General features: G+C 35.4%; 1 protein-coding gene across 9 annotated transcripts in view; it reads left to right on the top strand.

The window, feature by feature from the left end:
* The window catches only part of MAGI2 (membrane associated guanylate kinase, WW and PDZ domain containing 2), a 1,317,383-nt gene that overhangs the window by 860,530 nt on the left and 435,493 nt on the right, over positions 1 to 21,360 (top strand). For all 9 annotated transcript variants that reach the window (XM_079150214.1, XM_079150216.1, XM_079150215.1 and 6 more), the window contains one exon: positions 7,620 to 7,835. In XM_079150214.1, the coding sequence (XP_079006340.1) occupies positions 7,620 to 7,835 (216 nt within the window). The remainder of the gene's footprint in view (positions 1 to 7,619; positions 7,836 to 21,360) is intronic.

Raw genomic sequence — 21,360 nt, forward strand, 5'->3', positions numbered from 1 at the left:
TTAATATCTAACCTGAAGTCTTTTGGGAGATTAGTGGGTAACCTCAGCAATAGGATTCCAAATCCTCTCTGTACGGAGCTTTTTCCACTATACCAGATTTGGGAAAATCTAGCAAACAAATTCTCCAAGTAGAAATAAAGTTCTTTTTAATTGTTTTCTTTTTCAAACCTTTATTAGTAACTGAGGATTAGAGATCTGACATTTGGCAAATTTCTTTAGTCGTTAACCAACAATCAAATTAAGATTAATAAAAAATTTCCCTGGGTATTATACCTGTATAGCAGTGACAAAAGAAAGTCTTAGAGGTCTCCTAATATTGCAGTAATTTTTTTTAGTATCATAGTTCATAATACCTTTGGGGGAAGGAAGTTATATGACAAGCCATAAATGTTGTGTGAGAAACATAATATTGTCCTTGAAAGATTCAGTTTCCTTCATCAATTTTTGAAGAAGTAAATTTAATTAAGATGACTATCACAAGAATCTGCTAAGCTTTGTGCAAAGGCCAATTTATAAATTCATTGAAATTTCACTTCTACTTTCTTATTTATTCAGCCATGAAGAGACTTTCTTTTAATCATCTAGACACTTAGAAATTTTAAACAATTAACAATTACGTTAGTAACAAATACCAAGTCCACTCAAAAAGGCAGACTTACACTAACTGGAATAATAAATTAATTTTTCTCAATACCATTTTCCAAAAACATGTGCATGGACATTTTGTCTGGGTTCCCTGTGCAAGTACAGTGTTCATATCTACTTACTAGGTGCTCTGGCTAGCCAGGATGACACCTCCACTGTGATTTGAAGAGCATCAAATACTCTCTTGAAAAATGTATTCCAAATTGACTAGTTACTTTCCAAATTGTATGATTAACATTTTGGATTACGGTCTAAAATCCTATTAAAATACAAACATTATGTATGACCTACTAAGCCATTTATAGTCACTTACACCTTACTTCAAATTAGCTTGTCAATGGTAACCCAGTAACTTAGCAAGATCCTAAGGAAACTGGAAATGGTACACATATAATATATGAAAGAATAAAACTGGAATTATTAGAAGCATGAGATGTGAAAGTAGACTAACGAGAGGAGAGTGTTAGGCACTGGGTACTGAACAATATGGAACCTCATGTGAGAATGTGTCACTGAGGAGACCCAGAAAGGAGAAGGATAGGAATATGAATCTCAGCTTTTATTCTTTTGCCACAAGTCAGCAATTCCTCCATCTCTGAGTTATGACTAATCATAAAGTCCCATTACTCTGCATTTAAGTCCACACTTACATTTTTTTTTTTTACTTGAAACATTCATTCATGTTTAACCTTCTAACCTAGATCTTGATAATAAAGTTAAAAGTGAATTTTTTAAGTTAGGATAAAGTGACAAAATGTACGATCAGGAAGCAGGATGAAAAAGTTTCACTAAGAAACAAACATGTTAGATGCTTAATATTTTACACATATTCAGTGTAGCAAAGCAATCTAGCAAGAGAAATATCATTGACAAAAATGTCACCTAAAATTATTAACATATTTTACTATTTACTAAATTTTCTCAGTCATTTTTAAACAGATTTTAATTCATTATAAGAAAATGAGTTACTTAGGTGATTATAGAGTGACCTATACACTTTTGGTATAATTGTGCACATTTTGAAAGTTACAGTTAAGAAATTTTTGAAAGTTCAGTTGTATATTGTTTCATATAAATATCAGTCACAAAATATTATTTTGATGTTTTCACTATTTCTGGCTCATGCAAGATTAATGCTTTTCACCACTAGAGAATAAAACCTTATCTTTTGAGGTTAGGGAGTTTCTCCATCTTGGTTTCAAGCTACTAACTATATATGACATGATGAGGAAATGACATGTTGTTTTTTTTTTTTTTCCCCAGACCCAAATTTAAGCATCAGAACTGCTTACTAAAATAACTTCAAAAATCAGTTGACAAAAGCATTCTAAAGTGAGAATTTGTATCTTATTTTCTGTGAGGGAATGCAATTTTAGAAAAGTAGAATATTTTCTGGGTTATATTTACTCTGGTACTTACAGAGTTTCTAGTTTACTAAATGTAGCCATCTGACTGTAATTCTTGCCACGTCTGACAAGAGTTAGACGTGAAGTTTGGTGCTGGTTTCAACTATTACTACCTCTCGTTTAAATATTAAGCATGTCCTTTAAGTATGAAATTAGGATCCTCTCATTTTGCATCCGTTTATACTACTATAATTCTAAATCTCTGGTGTGGATTCAAATGAATATTACTTATGATCTGGCAGGTTTTCTAATAAAATTAGTTATGATGGGATGGAAAAGTCTGCCTTCTTTGTTTAATGTCAGAGTCAAATTTTGCAGGTGCCGTTAGGAAGACCAAATATCAAACTGTTTGCTCCACTTATGGTAAGATTCTCAGTCACTTAAATTTTCCCACACATTGTTCCCCCCAGTGAGGATCTGCCCTCCAGCTCTGCAGATTCTGGGATGAGCATGGTATGTGCATGTCCCTGCTGTTCCCACGGGCATTACATCTCTCTTCTACTGAACCCATTTCAAGGTGTTCAGTTTTCTACTAGTATTTTTACATTTCCTTATTCCTAAAATTATTTTGTAGTGTCTTTCCTACTGTTTGTCATAATATCAGAATTTAAAAGCCTAAAGAATATGATACATCTCAGAAAATACTCTTTTGGTATCTGTTACTGTTCAACAAAACCTGAGGGTTCAAAAAAGGGACAGTTTAAAAGTCATGGAAATGGTTTCCTATTCCTTTTTCACCCTGAGTCTCATCATTAATATCAATGTGAATACACTTTGGAAGACAAAAACCTGGTTTAAAAATTCTCTAGGACTAAGACTTCTGTGGAAAGTTGTTTGTTTGTTGTTGGTGGTTTTTAGGGGGACTGGGGATGGAACCCTGGGGCACTTAACCACTGAGCCACACCCCAGCACTGCCTTTTTTTCACACATATTTTTTTCTGTGGAGATAGCATTGCTAAGTTGGTTAGGGTCTCACTTAAATTGTTGAGACTGACTTTGAACTTTTCATCCTCCTACCTCTGCTCTGAGTTGCTGGGATTACAGGCATGCATTACCATATCCAGCTTGTATAAAGTTCATTTTGCCAGATGTAGGGAAAGTTACAGAGTGAGGAAGGAGGAAATTAGGTTTTCTTCCTCTTTCCTTGATGGTTTTCAAGTACAGTATGTGAAGAAGTTATTAGAATGTTGCTTTCATCTCCTGATGGGCTGGGGATGGGTCTTCCTAAAAGAGAAGTAAGGGTTAGATTTTACAAGGACTACTTTAGATGGATCGACTTTATAATAGTGCCATCTGTTTTAGTTCCTCTCCCTTTGCAATGAATGAGTATATGATTACCCAGTGTAAATGGATACTTATTAAATATTTTTATTTTTATAAAGTGAATTATTGACATTTTATGGACTGTTCTTTTTATTCAAATTTATAAAAAGTTTTCCATTTTTATAATGTTAGAAGTAAGTGCATTCACCCTGTTACACTCTTTCATAGCCACATCTTTATGAAAAAAGTATTCATGCATAAGTGCTTACCTAAAGAATAAATTGGATTCCTCAAATAATTGTCACTTTAATTTTCCAGTCATTGATTAAAAATAAGGCTATGTAAGCTGACAGATAATCCCAATATGACAGAAATAAGTGGATAATTTTATGTATCATTTGGAGATCATCATAAGTTGGTGGAATTTGATATTAAAGTCAAATTAAACTGCTGATGTGTAGGTCATTCTTTATAAATATATTCATTGAAGGTTTAGAAAAACTTACTTCTTCCTACCTCCTTCCCAAAATGTGCACATGCTTATTTTTGGAAGACAGAAAGGACAAAAATCACCTGAAATGCTCCTGCAATATGCTTTGGCAACAAGATTGCCTTTCCCTTTTGAAACCATTAAACTTGTGCTCATTGATTGTGGATTTAAATGAAGTCCTTTAGCATGAGTTCTGGGCAGGATGCAAATGTGTCACACACACATCCAAACACGTATAGATTTTCCACTTGCTTCATGTATAGTATTGAGGAAGTTTAATTTCTTAGAGTCCATATCTTCTTAACTGCAGAGGCAGAATGACTTCATACTGTTTGGTGATGAATAAATAGCAAAAGTAGCCACCATATCTTGAGCATCTGCTCTGAGCCAGTCAATGCCATTTATCCTTTCATTATCATTAACCTTTATAACAGCACTGTGGCATAAGAGGAATTCTAATCCACATTTGGTACAAGAGTGCATATGTAAAATGCCCATAACAGCATCCAGCTCAGTACATTGTGGTGGTGCTGCTGGGAATAATATTAAAAGTAGTCATAGTCACTTTTAAAAAGTATTTACAAGGTGGCGCCTCATTATGCTGTCCAAGCTGGTCTCAAACTTCTGGACTCAAGTGATCCTCCTGCCTCAGCCTCCTGAGTGCTGGCACTGCAGACTTTTGCCACCATGCCCAGTTTATAGTTGCTTTTGTTACTGTTGTCATTTTACAACCTGTGCTCCTCTTTTATTTAGCAAAATTGATTTAAGGATATTAAGAGGAAGCGAGATTAAGGGATACAAATATTAGATGAGGGAATTCAAACACAGTTTTATTTCACCAAGATCTGTGCTGTTCACCATCACATCGTATATGTTGGGTTGGTTGGTTTGTTTTTAGCTTGTTTTGAGATTTTTAGATTCACTAAATCCTGACACTATGCATAGAGTCACTTTATTCTTAGTGCAACAATATTTCCAAATTATATTTTAAAACAGTTTGGTGTTTATTTTTTTCCAAAACATACTGATATGATTCTTAAAAGGCACTTTTTATCCCCGTATATGAAGTTGTATACACTTCAAGAATCATTTCAGTGGCTTAGCTGCCTGTCAGGTTGGCTGATTATTCTGCTGTTCCTGTAAGTGTTCTGTATGTAATAGGATAAAAGTCTTGCTTTGGTGTAATAGATTATTCTCCATGAAATGTATTTCCCAGTGTAATGACTGCATGGATTGTTTTTGTACCACTTTAAACTGCTATTTTTGCCAATGAAGACAATCATAATGTCTGACCTAATGATCCTTACCATTTTACATACAAAAACTAATCTGTTAGTTTCATGAATCAAATTGTGGAAAAAGTCTATTACTATATAAGTTTATAATCACATGATGTCAGTAGGTATAATTACTTAATAAAATTAAGCAGGACCTGTAATTTAATATGTATTTTAGTTTGTGATATGCATTTATTTCTAATCAATAAAAAATTATTTACTTTGGGGAATTTTTTGCCTTTTTTTTTTTTTCGACACTGTGAATTGAGCCCAGGGGTGCTTTGGCACTGAGCTACATTCCCAGTCCCCCACCCTTTTATTTTTTTGAATTTTGAACAGGGTCTCACTAAATTTTTGAGACTGGCCTCAAACTTGCAATACTCCTGCCTCAGCCTCTGCAGTCACTGGAATTACAGGTATGCACCATCATACCAGCCTCCTACATGGAAATTTATAACTTAAAACACAAATGGAGTAAGAAACACTAAAGTGTGATCCATTTTTCTTAGTATTATGTATATTTAAAGGCATTAGGGATCCCAAAATATTACTTAAAATTATATCATTTGTTGAGCTATATGAGGGTTATTTACTAGTTTTACATTATATTTATTAGATAGGTATATATTGAGATTCCATAGAAAGCAGAACAGTGTACTGAGAATTTTGCTAACCCTTAGGAGTGCTGAAATATAATAGTTCATTAACTTCTAGAAGCAGCTAGTGATTTCTGTTTGGCTCAAAATTTGGCTGTTACACATAAGGATTTGATGCATTTGAAATTCTCCAAATCAAATTAAATAGTAACCTTTAGCAAAATGTACATCATTCACTTTGCAGACTCTGTAATGGAGCAAAAAACATTACTACATGTAAAGACCCCTTTACAAAGTAAAATTTTTCCTTAAACGTTACTCTTACAACCATGAATATCTACAAAAATGAGCAAGAGCACTGGCGGCATGGCCAGTCTTCATGATATTTGCTCACTTTGTGCCAGCGCGAGGTCACACTGCCATTAAAACCATTGTGCCTCTACAGTTTACAAGCTCTTCCTCATTCATTCTGACTTCGTCTCGATGACAACCCGGTGAGGAAGGCAAGTAGAGTGAAAATTTGTTATTTCTGCCTGCCAGGCATCCCACCGTCCTTTCTCGCTGGGGAGACCCCAAAGATGAAATTTGTGGAAGATAAAATGGGGTCTGCCTCCCTTTCCTGAGATCAACAGCCATCCCCTATCTTTTCAGCACATCACTCTTGTGTTTAACCTAAGTAGAGAATGTTTGGGTTATTTACGACCCAAAACACAAATGATTATAACAATTATTGCTATTCCCCTTAGGTAGAGATAGAGAAACTGAGCCTTACGTGAGTAAAGTGCTTGAAGTTTAGTTTAGACAGACTAGATCCCATGTCTTCCAGTTAAGGACAGCACTCTGTTTTCCCAGATACCATCCACAACCTCTGCAGATAAGAGGTGTGTTCCTTCCTCCTCTATGTCTCTTTGATGCAGTGCTAAGTCCATTTTCTGTCATAATGCTTATCTGTGAGATGTCAAATTTGGTCTTCCACACCAGTCTGTTGAGCACCTTGGAAGACGAAGATTTTATTATAGCCCTCAATTTCCCACAAACGTATACTGGAGTGCCTGGGTGCAGAGTCAGTACTAATAAAGATTTTAATAAGTGAGGAAATGAGTGCATACGTTATTCAATTAACTGAAAACAACAACACAGGTTTGAAGTTGATATTAGAAGTATGAGATTCATTTTTAAAAACAATACCTATGTTCTTTACCAATCAGAATTTTAGAATATTTTAAATAAGTGATTTACCTTGAACATATAAAGGTAAATATATAAATGCTTCACTTATAAGCATTTATCCCATGCTTATTTATGTGCCAGGTTGTTATTACGAAGATAAATAAGAATTACTCTCCCTTTAAAAGAGGTGTCCCAGACTGATGGGGGAAACAAACGATTCCGTATCTCAGCTATGGAGTTATGGGGAACATGCTGTGGTGATATGGAGAACGATTAGCCAGCAGAACTGTTGGCGGCCATGGAAACCTCACAACTGGAATGGAGATAGAGTTCTGGGCAGGGCACTGCACATATCAAGGCCAACAGCTGTAGCTCCTTAGAAGTTGCAGAAAAGCACAAGATACTTTACCTCTCTAAAATAGTGTGGGACTTGAAAAAAAAATTACATGGACTCTTAATCTCATTATCTTTAAAAATTTATATGTAGGTCTTGTCATCAAAAATATTTTTGAAATTAACTGTACCATTTGGGAATAATTCATAAGACTATATTTTAGTTCAATACAAAGATGATATTAAAAATGGATCTATCTCCTTGTGCATTAAAGCCCAATACAGTAGAATCAACAAAGGACATAAAACCATATGTGTGTATGTGTGTGCCTATATATGCATTAAATTGGATCAATGTTTGTCACTATAATTTCCATTCTGTACAAATTATGCACACAGAGAAAGACTTAACTCCAGAATGTTTGGGTATCATTTGCAGACAATTACTACGGTACCCCGAAGCCTCCAGCTGAACCAGCACCATTATTATTAAATGTAACAGACCAGATACTTCCGGGAGCCACTCCAAGTGCTGAAGGAAAACGGAAGAGAAATAAGTCCGTGAGCAACATGGAGAAAGCAAGTATAGAGCCTCCAGAGGAGGAGGAGGAGGAAAGGCCTGTGGTCAATGGAAATGGAGTCGCAGTAACACCAGGTTGGTCGTTCACATTCTTCATAAATTCATCACTGTTTAATTTTAGATGTACATATATATATTGTACATCTGTACATTCAGGTATAAATATACTACAATTATCTTTGGAGAGAGATGATTCTTATATCCAATTTACTTTTGGCATTTTCATTCAATTTCCTTTAACTTTTGGTTTCCCTTATACAATATTATGGCAAAATAGGGAATGGCTTAAATCTCTTAGAAGGTTTTTTTATAAGTCACATGATTACATAAAATTTTGAGATACTTTAAATTAATAGTAAATCTATTCTTGGAATTCTGGTTATGGATTTGTTTTTTGTTGTTTATTGTTAATAGAGCACAAAATGATTTTTAAACATTATTCATAATTATTGTCAAAACAAACAGAAAAAAAGTCTATTGTAGTATGTTCACAAAATGTTTGCTTTACCTATTTTTTTTAATATGACTATCAGTGGACATTGAAAATCTAAGTATGTGTAAAAGCTCTTTAAAAATGTTGGCACATGTACCTTGAGTCATTATTATTCATAAGATATTTCCTGCTACTACTTTGATGTCTGTTTTTATTTTTCACTGTACTGCTTCTCTACTGACATAGTATTTGAATTTTCATGCTCAATTATTTTTATCAAAGAAAAGCTTCATAAACTGACATTTGATCTTCCTTTTCCAAAATACCTATAAAAAGTGTTCTTCACTAAACATTAAGGTGAACATAAGGAGACCAAATCTAGTCTGAGCATATCAAGATATAAAACCATAAAAAGTCATCTTGATGACTCAGGACAATCTTCTCCATTAGTAGGCCCAGGTAAACATGTATTCTCTGACTGTAGCAATTATTGATTTCTAGATATAAATGCTAGAAAATCACTATCAGTAATTAATGTAACTTGTCTATTATACAATGTTCAAGCAGTGAGTCACATTCCTCTTTTGATTTGTAAGTATCTGTATGAAAATATTTGCCTTTCATGATATAAATAAAGTGAATATACATACATAGTACATAGTTTTCTTAATTGATCTCTGATGTTGAGAAGTAAAATAACCAAGTTGAAGAAGTAACCATAAAAGAAGTAGAAGTTAGGGATCAGAGAACATTTATAAAATTTCTTGTTGTTTAATACCTTGTGGTCAAAAACATAATATATGACCCTAGGGGCTGGGGAGATAGTTCAGTTGGTAGAGTGCTTGCCTTGCAAGCACAAGGCCCTTGGTTCAATCCCCAGTACCGCCAAAAAATAAAAATAAATATATATATATATATATATATATATATATATATATATATATATATATAAAACCCTTGCTAAACCTATATGGTTGATTTCTATTTCATTTTTAATTTGTGCTAGGCAAATGGAATAAAAGCATTCTTGAGTGCAGATCCTTAAGCTAGAAACTTATTTAATTGTGTTACGGGGCAGAGGCCTGCTGTGAGGATCTGAGGCAGCCACAGAAGTCTTCTCTTCTCCAGTTCTTGTGATCAGGCTGAGAGATTTCAGACTTGTCTCTCAGAATAGCAGGCATGAGCGACACTCTCCAGGTAGGGAGCAGATCCTCTCATAGAAGAGAAGGATGGCATGCCCCTCCTGCCCTCCAGTTTTAATGGGGGTCCCAGGGAAGTTTCCAGAGAGTCCCAACCAGGTCCACCTCTTGACTTTTGACTAATGGCAGGATGACATCAGACTTTCAAGTCCCTGCTGTCCATGACAACACTAGGTCACTTTGGCCCTTGCTGACCAGTTCTAATTGGAACCTATTTTTACAGACTTTATGGTTAGGGGAAATATCTTTATCTCCTTGAGTTCTGGGATCTGGTCTGTGTAAAGGTCACAAAACCTCCCCATGTCACCCCCACCACATACACTCACAGGGTAACTTGTGTTCTTCTATCAGCATTTTGGCCTGCATTTCCCCTATAGATAACAGGTTGTTTGCTGAGGAAGTTAGCGTATGCTGCCAACCGAAGCCAGACAAGGCTGCATGTAAATTCCTCTTTCAAATAAAGAAAGCATGTGAGGGTCAGCAGGGTGGGCCCAGTTCATAGAATTATTCCCTTAAACTCATGTTCCCACCACTAGCATCTGTTCCCTATCAATTAGGGAATATATTGAATCTAAAAACACTATTCTCTTTTGTTAGTACTTGAGGAGTGAGGATGAGGTACTTTTATGGAGGTTTCATAGGTCCCAAAGAAGAGACCAAATTGAATTCCTTCTGGTCAGTCATAGCCATATGACTGTCTCCAGACCCCTCAGCTTGAAAATGGTAGAAAACAACTAAAGAGTCAACAGATTCCACTAACAGTGGCTCTGTAAGCCTGACTGGGCACATGGCCTTTTTACTATCTTTTTCTTTCCTGCTGTGTAAGTTGGGAGATCTATGAATTAGGCAATTCTTCAGCCAGTGTTCAAAGATGGGGAGAACAGTCCTGAACCAGAAAATTGGTCCATCATCCCGTATTAGAAATCTTTTTGACAACTCCCAGCTTTGAAATCCTTTACCCTTCCTTGTTTATCCAATAGAGACTTTGGAAATTGCCTTGACCTCCTCTCATACTCATTTCCCAACAGACCATTTGAACTTCATTGCATTTTTTTCAGCAGTTTCTGTCTGCTTTTATCTTCTTCCCATGTACAGATATAGATATTTCCAAGAATAGTGTTTTGTTGTTGTTTTTGTTTTGGTTTGTTTGTTTTGCAGTGCTGGGGATTGAACCCAAGGCCTTGTGCTTACAAGGCAAGCACTCTACCAACTGAGCTATCTCCCTAGTCCTATTTCAAAGAATAATGAGAAAAACTGTTGCTTCTATTTTAGTTAACACTGCTCTATGTTGACTATAATAATATTAAATCTTAATTCAGAATATTAAGAATATTATAATCAGTGAGGCACAGAGAATGAGAAAAGCTTATTGGGGTGACCTTATTCCATTATAAAAGAATATTGATAGTAATGTAGCATGGAGTATGGGTGGATGAGTTTTTTGTCTCACCAATTCAAGGAATTAAATCCACACACATAGGGTGAAAACAAAGTAACAGGATTTACTAAGATGATAGATAGAAAGCAGAGCTTCCAAAGAGGGAGGGGTTCCAAGAGAGGGATGCCAATGGATATCTGTTGTCTAGAGGTTTTTAAAGGCATACCTGATGGCCCAACTCAAGTGATTAGCGGGATGAGGGGCCAATCATGCTCAAGTTCCCAGTTTAATAAGCCAATTAGAAGTACATAAATTTAATCCCTTATTTTCATAATTAAGAGGACTGTTCCAACCTTGCAATTTGGCACATCTGTTCAGGAGAAAAAGTGCTTCAGATAAGGGTAGATCTGGTGGTCAGCTGCTGCTAGGGGTAGGGGTAGGGCTAGTAAGGAAGAGCAATGTGGTTGAAACTGTCAGCCACCATGATAGGATGTTCTAGCTGGGAAGGCGGTGTCGTGGTTGAAGCTGTCAGGGGCAATGTTCTCCAGACCTGGGGTGGCATGGTCTCATTCCCTCCTTCCCTTCTCTGAGGGCCTAAGCCTATCTGCCCTTGGGAGGCCTCCTTTTCTGTCTCATATGGTCAGTAATAGTAATAAACAAGAATGATTAAATTCATTTGATACTTACTATGTGTTAGGAATATCTGACTTCATTATAGGTATTAGTTTATTTAATTATCCTAACCATTATATTAACTGGGCATTAGTTTACTGATTAAACAAAATGAAGTACACTATAATTAAATAATTTGCCTGGTCACTAGAATTAATATACAGGAAGTCTGGGTTCTGAACCTGTGTTTCTTACCTAATGCTATCCTGAGTCTTGTAAAATCAAACCCACGCAAAAATGTTTTCTTAGTGGTATGTAGACACATCACCACTATTTTACCTGTAAATCTTTAAAAGTGGCATTATAAATTTCTATTCATCCAAAACTATTGCTTTCATTTCTGGAAATCTTGTGCAAGTGAACTTATTTCCCTCTGTGGGTGTAAAAAATTCCTAGTTTTTAATTTTTATTCTTTATTATAGAAATTTCAAAACTACCTAACTTTGGGTCCTTACATAATTTACAAAATAAACTATTTGCTCTATGTAAATAAAGATTTTAAAAGATTCATCAGTTTTTGTCTCTTACTGTTTTTTTCATCTTTTCTCCTTTTAGCTATAGTTCATACTTAAATCTGTACCAGTGAAAATTCTCATGAGAATATTAGTTTTGTGTAGGGTTCCCTCTTTTGGCTCAGAATTATATCAGACACGTGGGTTTAGCCTGTAGTACATAGGAAAACTGCATGATAATGATTTTTCAGAGTCTCAGATCTGAATATTTGTCCTTCTTTCATATATTGCCTTGCTGATAGGAATCAACATAATTCTCTTAGAAATGTAGTTTTGTCCTTGCCAATAATAAATATTTCAAAAATAAAAGTAAATAATAATCACAACTCTCCTTTAATGAATGCATGCAGTGGGTCAGGCATATAGAACACACATTATCGCTAATCCCTTAATAATAATATCATTATTTTATAAATGAGATTCTAAAGCTTAGCTTAAGGTTAAGAGTTTGTTTAATGGCAGAGTTGGGACTTGAACTCAGTAATACCTGAATTTGTCCTCTGACACACCTCCCTGAGATGTTAGCCATGCTGAGGACAAAGTGACTTCTGAGCTGCATAAGTCACAACTCTGCAGTCCCTTGCATGCAATCTCCATTGTATTCCAGATTTGTCTTTCACTGGGTTTGTGGCAGTGGTGCTAGATCTAATGCCTGCAAGGATGACAGTGTTAAACCAATGTTTAAAATTTGTATCCTCAGCAAACCTTCCCTGATATTAACCTTACCAGTACTTATACATTGTTATCTTTCTCTTTGCCTTGTTAGGTAAATAATTGACACCAAATACTGTAGATTTAGCTCCAGCCCAGATTTGCTTATTCTCCTATGCTTCAGGTCACATTTGTAACTACTGCCCATGGTAAACAACTGAAATGCAACACATTTCACTCAAACTCTTATCCTACAAAGTAAGTAAATCTGCTTACAAAGTCCTGTATCTAATTTCTCTAATTCTTTTTTTCACCCAGTTACCTAGAATTATCTTTGATCTTCTCTCCCCAAGACTGATATTTGTTAGCAGGCACAAACAATCATTGGATCCTTCATTTTCATCCTTTTCTTTCAAATATCACTGCCCCATCCCAGAGCACTGCCTTGCCAAGCCATTTATGGACCACAGTTCCTTAACTGATGCCTCCAGCTCCCTTCCTGTCGAATTACCTTTTGTCCCTCATCAAGTAAGCCTTCTTGACCCCACATTCACTCGGGCAACTATCCTTCTCAAAATTTGAATGAGCTTCTGTTTCCACTAGTTCAGAACTCCTGGGACAATCACCTAGGGCCCCTGCATTTGGCTAGAACATCTCTATTTGCTTTGGTGCCCATCTGCTCCCTGTATAAGCTCTCTTCTCTTGTACATACACTGCACACATTTGTACCTTTTCTTTTTCTGTTGAAAGTCCAGTGAAATTTTTCTTATTTCCTAGGAAGTACTTGTTGACTCCTATGATGAAATGCTGAAGCTGACCATCTCTCTATGTCATTTATGTTTTTCATTTATTTCAAGGGTATTATTTAGCCTGGAACTCACAGGCAACTTTTGAACAAATGAATGTCTGGCACCCCACCAACATTGTAAGAATTGTCTGGACAAGGATACGTTTTACTTTTTTTGTTTGTTTGTTTACTCGTCTCAATGATTAGCATGTATCCTTAAATACTTGGAGTACTTAGTAAATCTTTATATTTTAGTCAATTACAACTAACTTTTAGAGAATGTTAAAGATATACTGTATCAACACTGGATCTTTTTAATGCTCATTTTACACCATTCAGTATCTTTACTGCAGTGTTGCCTAAATCTGACCCTGCACTCTTGACAGTTGTATTGCTAAAGATAAATATGCAAAAGTGTATTTTAAAACACATATTCTTAGCCATGAAACTCATCCAATCTTCCCAACTTTGAAACTACTGAAAACAGATGGTTAATAGATAAGCAGATAGAATTTTTTTTTCCCCCAAACATTGGTACTCTTCTTGAGAAAAGCAAAGTCCTATAAACCATAGTAATGGGGTTAAGCTTTCTTGGATTTCTTTCATTTCATGAGTTATCTGCTAAACTTTTCCGGAAAGTAATTCACTATTATCTTGTAGCTTCCCCTCATCAGCTATTAGTAAGCCTTGTACAAAGAATTAGAAATGCACATCTATTTTAAAAGCAGTTAAATCTCTCTGTTAACACACACACACACACACACAATGCCAGGAGGAACAGGGCCCGTGAGAGCTACCTTCGCCAACAAAGGGAATACAGTATGTGCACACAGAGCTGCCTTCTCCAGGCCCCCAAACCCGCAATTAGTGCAAATGAACTGCATCTCCCAGAGAGCAAACAGAGTGCCCCTTATGTGATCCCCGAGTGTCCTCAGCAATGATCTCAGTTCACCATTAGGGACCCACATCCATGTCCTGTACTGCTTGGCACTCTGACTGTGCATGCACCATCAGTCCTGGTCCTGTGAATGAGATCCTGTCACTGCCAGAAGAATTATGTCCTCCGTAGTGAATCTCGCTGTTTTCCTGTGAATAATGCCCCACTCTGAAACCACCCCCATGTCTATTCCCTGCTTATTTTTGTGTGAGTTCACAGAGACTGCGATTTGTGTATGCACCCAAATCTTCATTTGTGGAGGGAGAGGATAATTAATTTTATGATCTTGTTCCTAAATGCTATAGTGGGTTTTATGTCTGCATTGAATGGAAAAAATTCTAGGACTATTTTAAACTAACCTTAGATGTTCCATTTATAAATAAGGACCATTCCATCTTTTCTTCAGGGGATTACTTCAAAGTTAACACTGCCCTAAGGTAAAGTAATCTGAGTGTGTAGATATAATTACAAAGCAATAGGATGATCACTTTTGAGTTTGTGGCTGTGAACTATAGTAGTAATTGAAAATCCCATGAAGATATGAGATCATGAGTTTCAGGAGTGTCATTTTAAATCAAGACAGACTCACTTCTCAATCAGAGTGAAAGTGATTCCTTTATGTGAACCTCTTCAAACCCTCAAACAGATTCAGTATTTTCCGGAGTTTGCACTCAGCCTCTGAGCAAAGTGCTTTTCCACTTCTGAGGGTTTATATAAATCTGTGTGAGAGAGAGATTTGCCACACAATTGAAGAATGCAGAACAAGAAGGACAGGGAAATGCCCTAGATTCAAGCAGCACTTAGAGAAGGCCTGTGGACCAGCAGAGTTGTTGAGGTACCTTTGGCCTTACCAGGACTTCTTAGAGCTCTTTTCTCACATCACAATTGGCCATTCTCAGACTGATTTTTACCTGCCTCTCTGCATTTCTTATGTCACACATCTTTTCAGAAAAGTGATCATGATTCTTAGTGTGAAATCCCCTAACTCTGTTGTCCAAAGTGACCCTAAGCCCCTACCTAGCATTTGAAAATCCCTGGGTTCTAGTGCTAGCACCACAAACAAACAAACAAACAAAAAATCAAAAGAAGCCTTCAATTACTTCTGGATGAGGGCTGGCCTTTCTGTCTAGAGAGGGCAGGAAATCTCTGGATAAGGACTCTCTGAGTACTTGTTCCTTTTACCTGGATCCATTCTTGGGAAATGCACCCTTTTGCCTACTGATTTCTCACTTTCTTTAAAAAAAAAAAAAATTATCTTGACTCCATTTGGCCCCAAAGAATAACACTTGAAAAATCAAGATAAAAACTTGAAACTTTGAAACTTCAGAAGCTAGAATTGTGTCTTATATAGTACTATTTTCCTTTCATTTTTTCAGAAATTTTAAAGCAATCCTAAGATATATTGTATGTGTATACCCTATATATTTGTTCATATCTTCTTATGTACGCTGAATATTTTCAACATGTACATCCGTTTATCTCACCCCAGAGACTGTAGAGTGTTCGGGGGACTTTTTTTTTTTTTTTTTTTTTTTTTTTTTGTCTGATAGACATCTTTAGAATTCATTACAGGATGAAAATCATAAAGCATATACAATTTTAGAGCTGTAAGGATTATTATGGCTATTATTCCAGTCTACTTTTATTAAAGTGTTAAAAATTAAATATTGTAGAAGGAAGAAAATACAGTAATTAAGACATCTCTCCTCCCCTGTTAATGGAAAATCATTTCCTCTACAGATCTTTTCACTGATTCTTCTCAATTAACTTCTTTTTATATCTCAGGAAATATTTTTTCTTGTCATCTTCCACTCATAGACCTTGTATTTTCTTTTTTCATAATTTTTCATATTTTTAGTTCTTCATACAATTTGCAACCAATTGTGGGTTTGATATATAGGTGAAATATAATTTAAAAGCATTAAATACATTTTCTAAGTAATACATGTTTTCCTGGCTAGTGCCTGAGTGGATGAGATCCTATTTATTTACAAATGATAAAAAATCATTTCCTCCCAGGATTGGGGATTTCTGCTTCCTCAAATCATATAGCATTTCAAAAAGCAGAACCATTATAAATTATTGCGCTATGTTCCTTGAATTCTAATATTTTATTCTAGAATTATGTTTCCTTCTTGACCTCAAAAAAAGGGAAATATTAGTAACCATTTCAAAAATATGAGTGTTCATATATTTTTACATATTCCATAGTATTTAAAAAACACTTCTCCATATGCTCATAGCTTAAAGATAGGAATTTGTAATGAATTCTTTTAGGACTTAGAACCACTTCTGGAGCACTAAAAAGTAAAAAACAATCAATTAAACATTAGTAGTCAATGTGCGTTTAAAAAATGAAGAATCAAAAGAAATAATCATTTTTGTTAACTGGATGGTTGGAACACTGAGTAGCAGTAGAAGGGAAGCCCACTTTGTACTATATTTCTCCTTTGTACTTTAGAATTATGTGTGACATGCATGTTTTATTACATCAAAAAGTATTTCTTAAGATGATGAACAAAAAGTTATCAATCATACAATGTGAAAACGTTTTAGCACTCACAATTCCTCTTCTAGTTTTAGAAGGTTTAGGAAAAAGGAAGGAAATTTAAGAAGAGTTCTCTCTGAGCAATATTCTGTAATCTTGACCTCTTTTGGGCAACTGGTTATGTAGAATGCAGGTGGCTGCTACATGACCTCTTCATTTCTAAAGACAGAGTGTCAGTCTTAATTATATAAGATTAGGAATATTATACTAGAAATAAAATACTAAATTCTCAATAATCATCAAAGCTATTACAATAATATTTTTCTCTTGTCCAAATATCAATCCAGAACTGTTCATTCACAAGAAACTTTGGTTCAAATTGTAGTTGAGCACTCCAGCTCCCAGCAGTGAACGGTCCTCTCTCCATAATATAGAATAATACCTTAGAACAACATAATGAAAACACTTTTGATAGGCTTGTCAGGTTTGCAAGCAACTGTGGTGAAATCTTCAGTCCCCACTATGCCCACACTATGGCCAATACCACAAAGGAGCAGAAACCAGAGTCAGGAGCAATCATTTGCAAATTCAAAGTCAAGATTGCCCCAGAGGTATAGGAAGAGACTTAGCCTTTGACTAAAATAAGATTGGGGACTTATGCCTCTGATTGTACTTTAAATCAGCCAAAGATGCCAAAGTGATGCCAAGTTCACAGCCCAGTAGCATCCCCTTGTGCCCAGAAAAAGCAAATGCAAAACTTGAGAAAATACCAGTGAATTTGGGGGAAAATGTGTGGTTTCTAAGGATTTTTTTTTTTTCCTCCTTGAAATTGCTTAACCCTATTGCATGTCTTAATTGGGGAAGAAAAGCTCCTTTGTGCATACATGTTTACAGCACTTCCAGTACTTTTTGAAAACACCCAATATCCTAAAAATCATAGAAAATTAATCATACTTCTTTTTCTCTAGATAGAAATCATTTGAATGGTTAGACTGATATAACTATTCAACTTATTTAGTAGTTATGGTAATAATATACAACATTTACTGAGCACTTGCCGTATTCTTTTTTTTTATTTAATTATTTTTTAAATTTTTTTACAGACTGCATTTTGATTCATTGTACACAAACGGGGTACCTCATTTCATTTCTATGGTCATTCATGATGTAGATTCGTACCATTCGTGTAATCATACATGTACATAGGGTAATGATGTCTGTCTCATTCCACCATTTTTCATACCCCCCTCCCTCTCATTTCCTTCTACATAATCTAAAGTTCGCTTGCCATATTCTAATAGTTTACTGTTCTTAGAACTTTATGTGCATGTCACATCTAATCCTTGGAGATAGTTAAGGTTATTGTCTCCATTGTACAGTTAAGGAAACTGGGGCATGCAGAGAGTGAGTAAATAACTTGCTCAGTATCACACTGTGAAAGACGGATTCAAACCCAGGTGGTCTGACAACGGTTAGCAATTATGTTCTCCTGCTTCTTGTGGAGAGTATTTGTTGCTATCTGAAAGTTGCTGAAGAAGAAGAAAAAATATTTTTGATCTCAAATTATTCTCTTTATCACTACAAATATGTTCCTCAATCTTCTTCTCAATTGAAATGTTCTTCAACCATGTTTACTTCCAAAGAACTAATATGAAGAGAAAGAGAGAAAAAAATTGGATTTATTAAAATTCGTCACATAGACATTAAAAATAAAAATCCAAGTATTTTCTCTCACAGGGTAAAATAAATTTTGGAAATTCAAATTTTATAATAGTTCATAGAAATCATTTTTTTATCTAGCTTAAAAACAAATCCTCTATTACTTTCCCTTATTTCTAAGGATGGCAGTTACAGAAATCTTTACATTAACTGTATGCATAAATCATGTCAAAATAAAATGTGGATAACATATAAAATAAATATTATTCTTCTTGAAGTGTTTTTATCTTAGTTTTTGGTTATTCTTTAAAGAAACAGTGAGAATATTCAAAACCATTGTATTCTGACTTATCCTTTGTCTTATACCTGAGATGTGGTAGAGCAATAAACATGTAAGCAAAGAAATAGGGACTGTGTATATTTTTGTAACATCAAAATCTTAGACTGGACCAGAGCTAGAAAAATTTTAAGCTCTGAACTGAATGCAAAAATGTTACATTTTACTCTCTCTGAATTAGAAAGCTTTTCATCCTTTGTTATATATACAGATCTTTAAGGTCTTCTGAATTTCTTATGGAAAGAGGAAAATCATATTTACTAAACCCAACAAACACAGGGTAGTCAAGATGAAAAGAATTATGTTTCTCAAATCTTTGCAACAATAAAAGCACAGTAAAACTCAGTTTCATAGGTCCTTGTTTGTAAGACTTTGCATTTCAAATGTCTGATTTGTGCCTTAGTGTTTCTGTGGAATTTCTCAGAAATTTAACAATCCTGGTCCCAGACAAATTTTTTTCATCATTACCATTCTTTAAAAGAGGTGTTCCTTCTTTATTGAAATATTCTTTGTTTCCATTGTTAGTGCAAAATCCTCCTTGCTCTAGTTTGTAATATACATAAGCAACATAAAAAAAGCAATGTGGAATGCTCAAAAATGCTTATGTTTGATAGTCTATTCACTTCAGCAGCAAGCATCTTAAGGAAAAGTTACATTTTCCATATCCAAAGAAAGAGGTGATTTTAAAATTTTACAATAAAACTACAGTGAGAAATGCATCTTGGAAGTCATAAAGGACAATTTTACTTGGCCACCTTCTAAATAAGAAATAGCTTCACACTGCTCGAAAAGGAAAATATGCATGGGTTATTTGACTCCTTCTCCTTAGTCAGAATCTAAATAGTCCAGAGATTCTAAATAGACTACTGATCTGACATATGTGTGTGTCTTGGGTATGAGAGTGAGTTTGCACACATATATTCCAATGCAAGCTGCATGGGGCTGGAGGTCATAAGAAGAATGGCCAACTCAGGCACCCTTGGTTGGGATGCAAGGTCAGTTTCTTTCCCTCTATTATTGGAAGTCCCTTCTGTTCTTTTATTATTATTATTATTGTTGTTGTTGTTGTTGCTGTTTACATTTAAATAAGATACATAAAAGTTCAAATGAGCACTTTCTATTACTTACTCTTTAATGAACATTATGTTTGATATGGAAGTTAACATAGAGGGTCTCCAGTTTTACAGACATCAGTTACACATTTGTTTTCAAAGTAGTTTATAACCAGTTGGAATCTTATGAGCCTATGTAGGTTGTTTCTATGACCTATAAGAAACTATAAAGTCTTCCATTTAAGAGTAGATATGAAATAAACAGCAATGGGTATGTGGAATTATCCCTTTCTTAATCTTTTTAATGGTTAATTTCTTAACTACTTAGGCAATGCCCAACCTGTCTGATTTTTAAAACATTTAAACAAAATGTAGAAGAAAGACAATCATTGTATCCAAAATGCAGCAGAGTTAATTTCATTGTCCTTTTAAGTAGGGTAACAAACATAGTATAACATGAAAGAGTAACTTATAGTCCCAGAGATGGTAACTGTTAATCCAGTGGATTTTTAAGATGAATACATCTGATAAGCTATTTTATAAGTTGTATGGTGTCCTTCTAAAATTTATGTTGAAGTCTAAACCCCCAGTGTCTCAGAATGTGACTTTATTTGGAAATGGGATTATTGTAGACATCATTAGTTAAGATGAGGTCATACAGGAGTAGGGCAGGTCTATGTTCCCTGTGACTGCTGTGCTTATTTAAAGGGAACATTGGGATGCAGACACTGGGAGAAAACCATGTGAGGACTGAAGTAATGCTTGCACAAACCGAGGAATTACCATAAGCTAGGAGAAGCTTGAAACAGATCCTTTCCCAGTCTCCACAAGGAACTGGCCCTGCCAACCCTTTGATAAAGAACTCCTCATTTCCAGTACCATGAGACAATAAATATCTGTTACAAGCCACTTAGTCTGTTGGTATTTGTTGACAGCCCTAGCAAACCGTTACATACCATCTTGACCACACTTGTCTTTGAGTATTGCATAGTCTAGTGCCTGACCTTTAGTAGGCTCCCAATAAATGTTTATAAAACTAATTAATTTTTGCTATTTCCCAGTAATATAAGAAATATAAGACCAGTCCCTTCTCTCATTGACTGTTTAACTTTGGAGTTCCTTAGGTTCTCTTTCTTCCCTTGTTACGCTGGCTCCCTAGAAAATCTTATGCAACTCTCTTGTGGCATTGTGTATCGTTTGACAAATCCACACTGTGTACTATGTATCGTTCCCAGGATCCGGGAGGCTCTTCTCACACTGTGTTGCCTGCATATCTACAGGAAGTTACCGTATTTAACTCCACGGGCCCCTTGATTCACTGCCCAGGCCTGATGGAGTGTCTTGTCTGAATGATACTGCTTGGAAGAATTATCTAGGCCTTCTTGGCTCCATTCCTCTTTTTCTTCCTCTAAATGTTTTGTTCTGCTCTTCTGGGAACAGGTTCTGCCACTGCGTGGAAGGCTCTCCCTGGTTCAGCACTGCAATAGACAAATTA

Source organism: Sciurus vulgaris (assembly GCF_902686455.1).
Source record: "Sciurus vulgaris genome assembly, chromosome: 8".
NCBI lineage: Eukaryota > Metazoa > Chordata > Mammalia > Rodentia > Sciuridae > Sciurus > Sciurus vulgaris.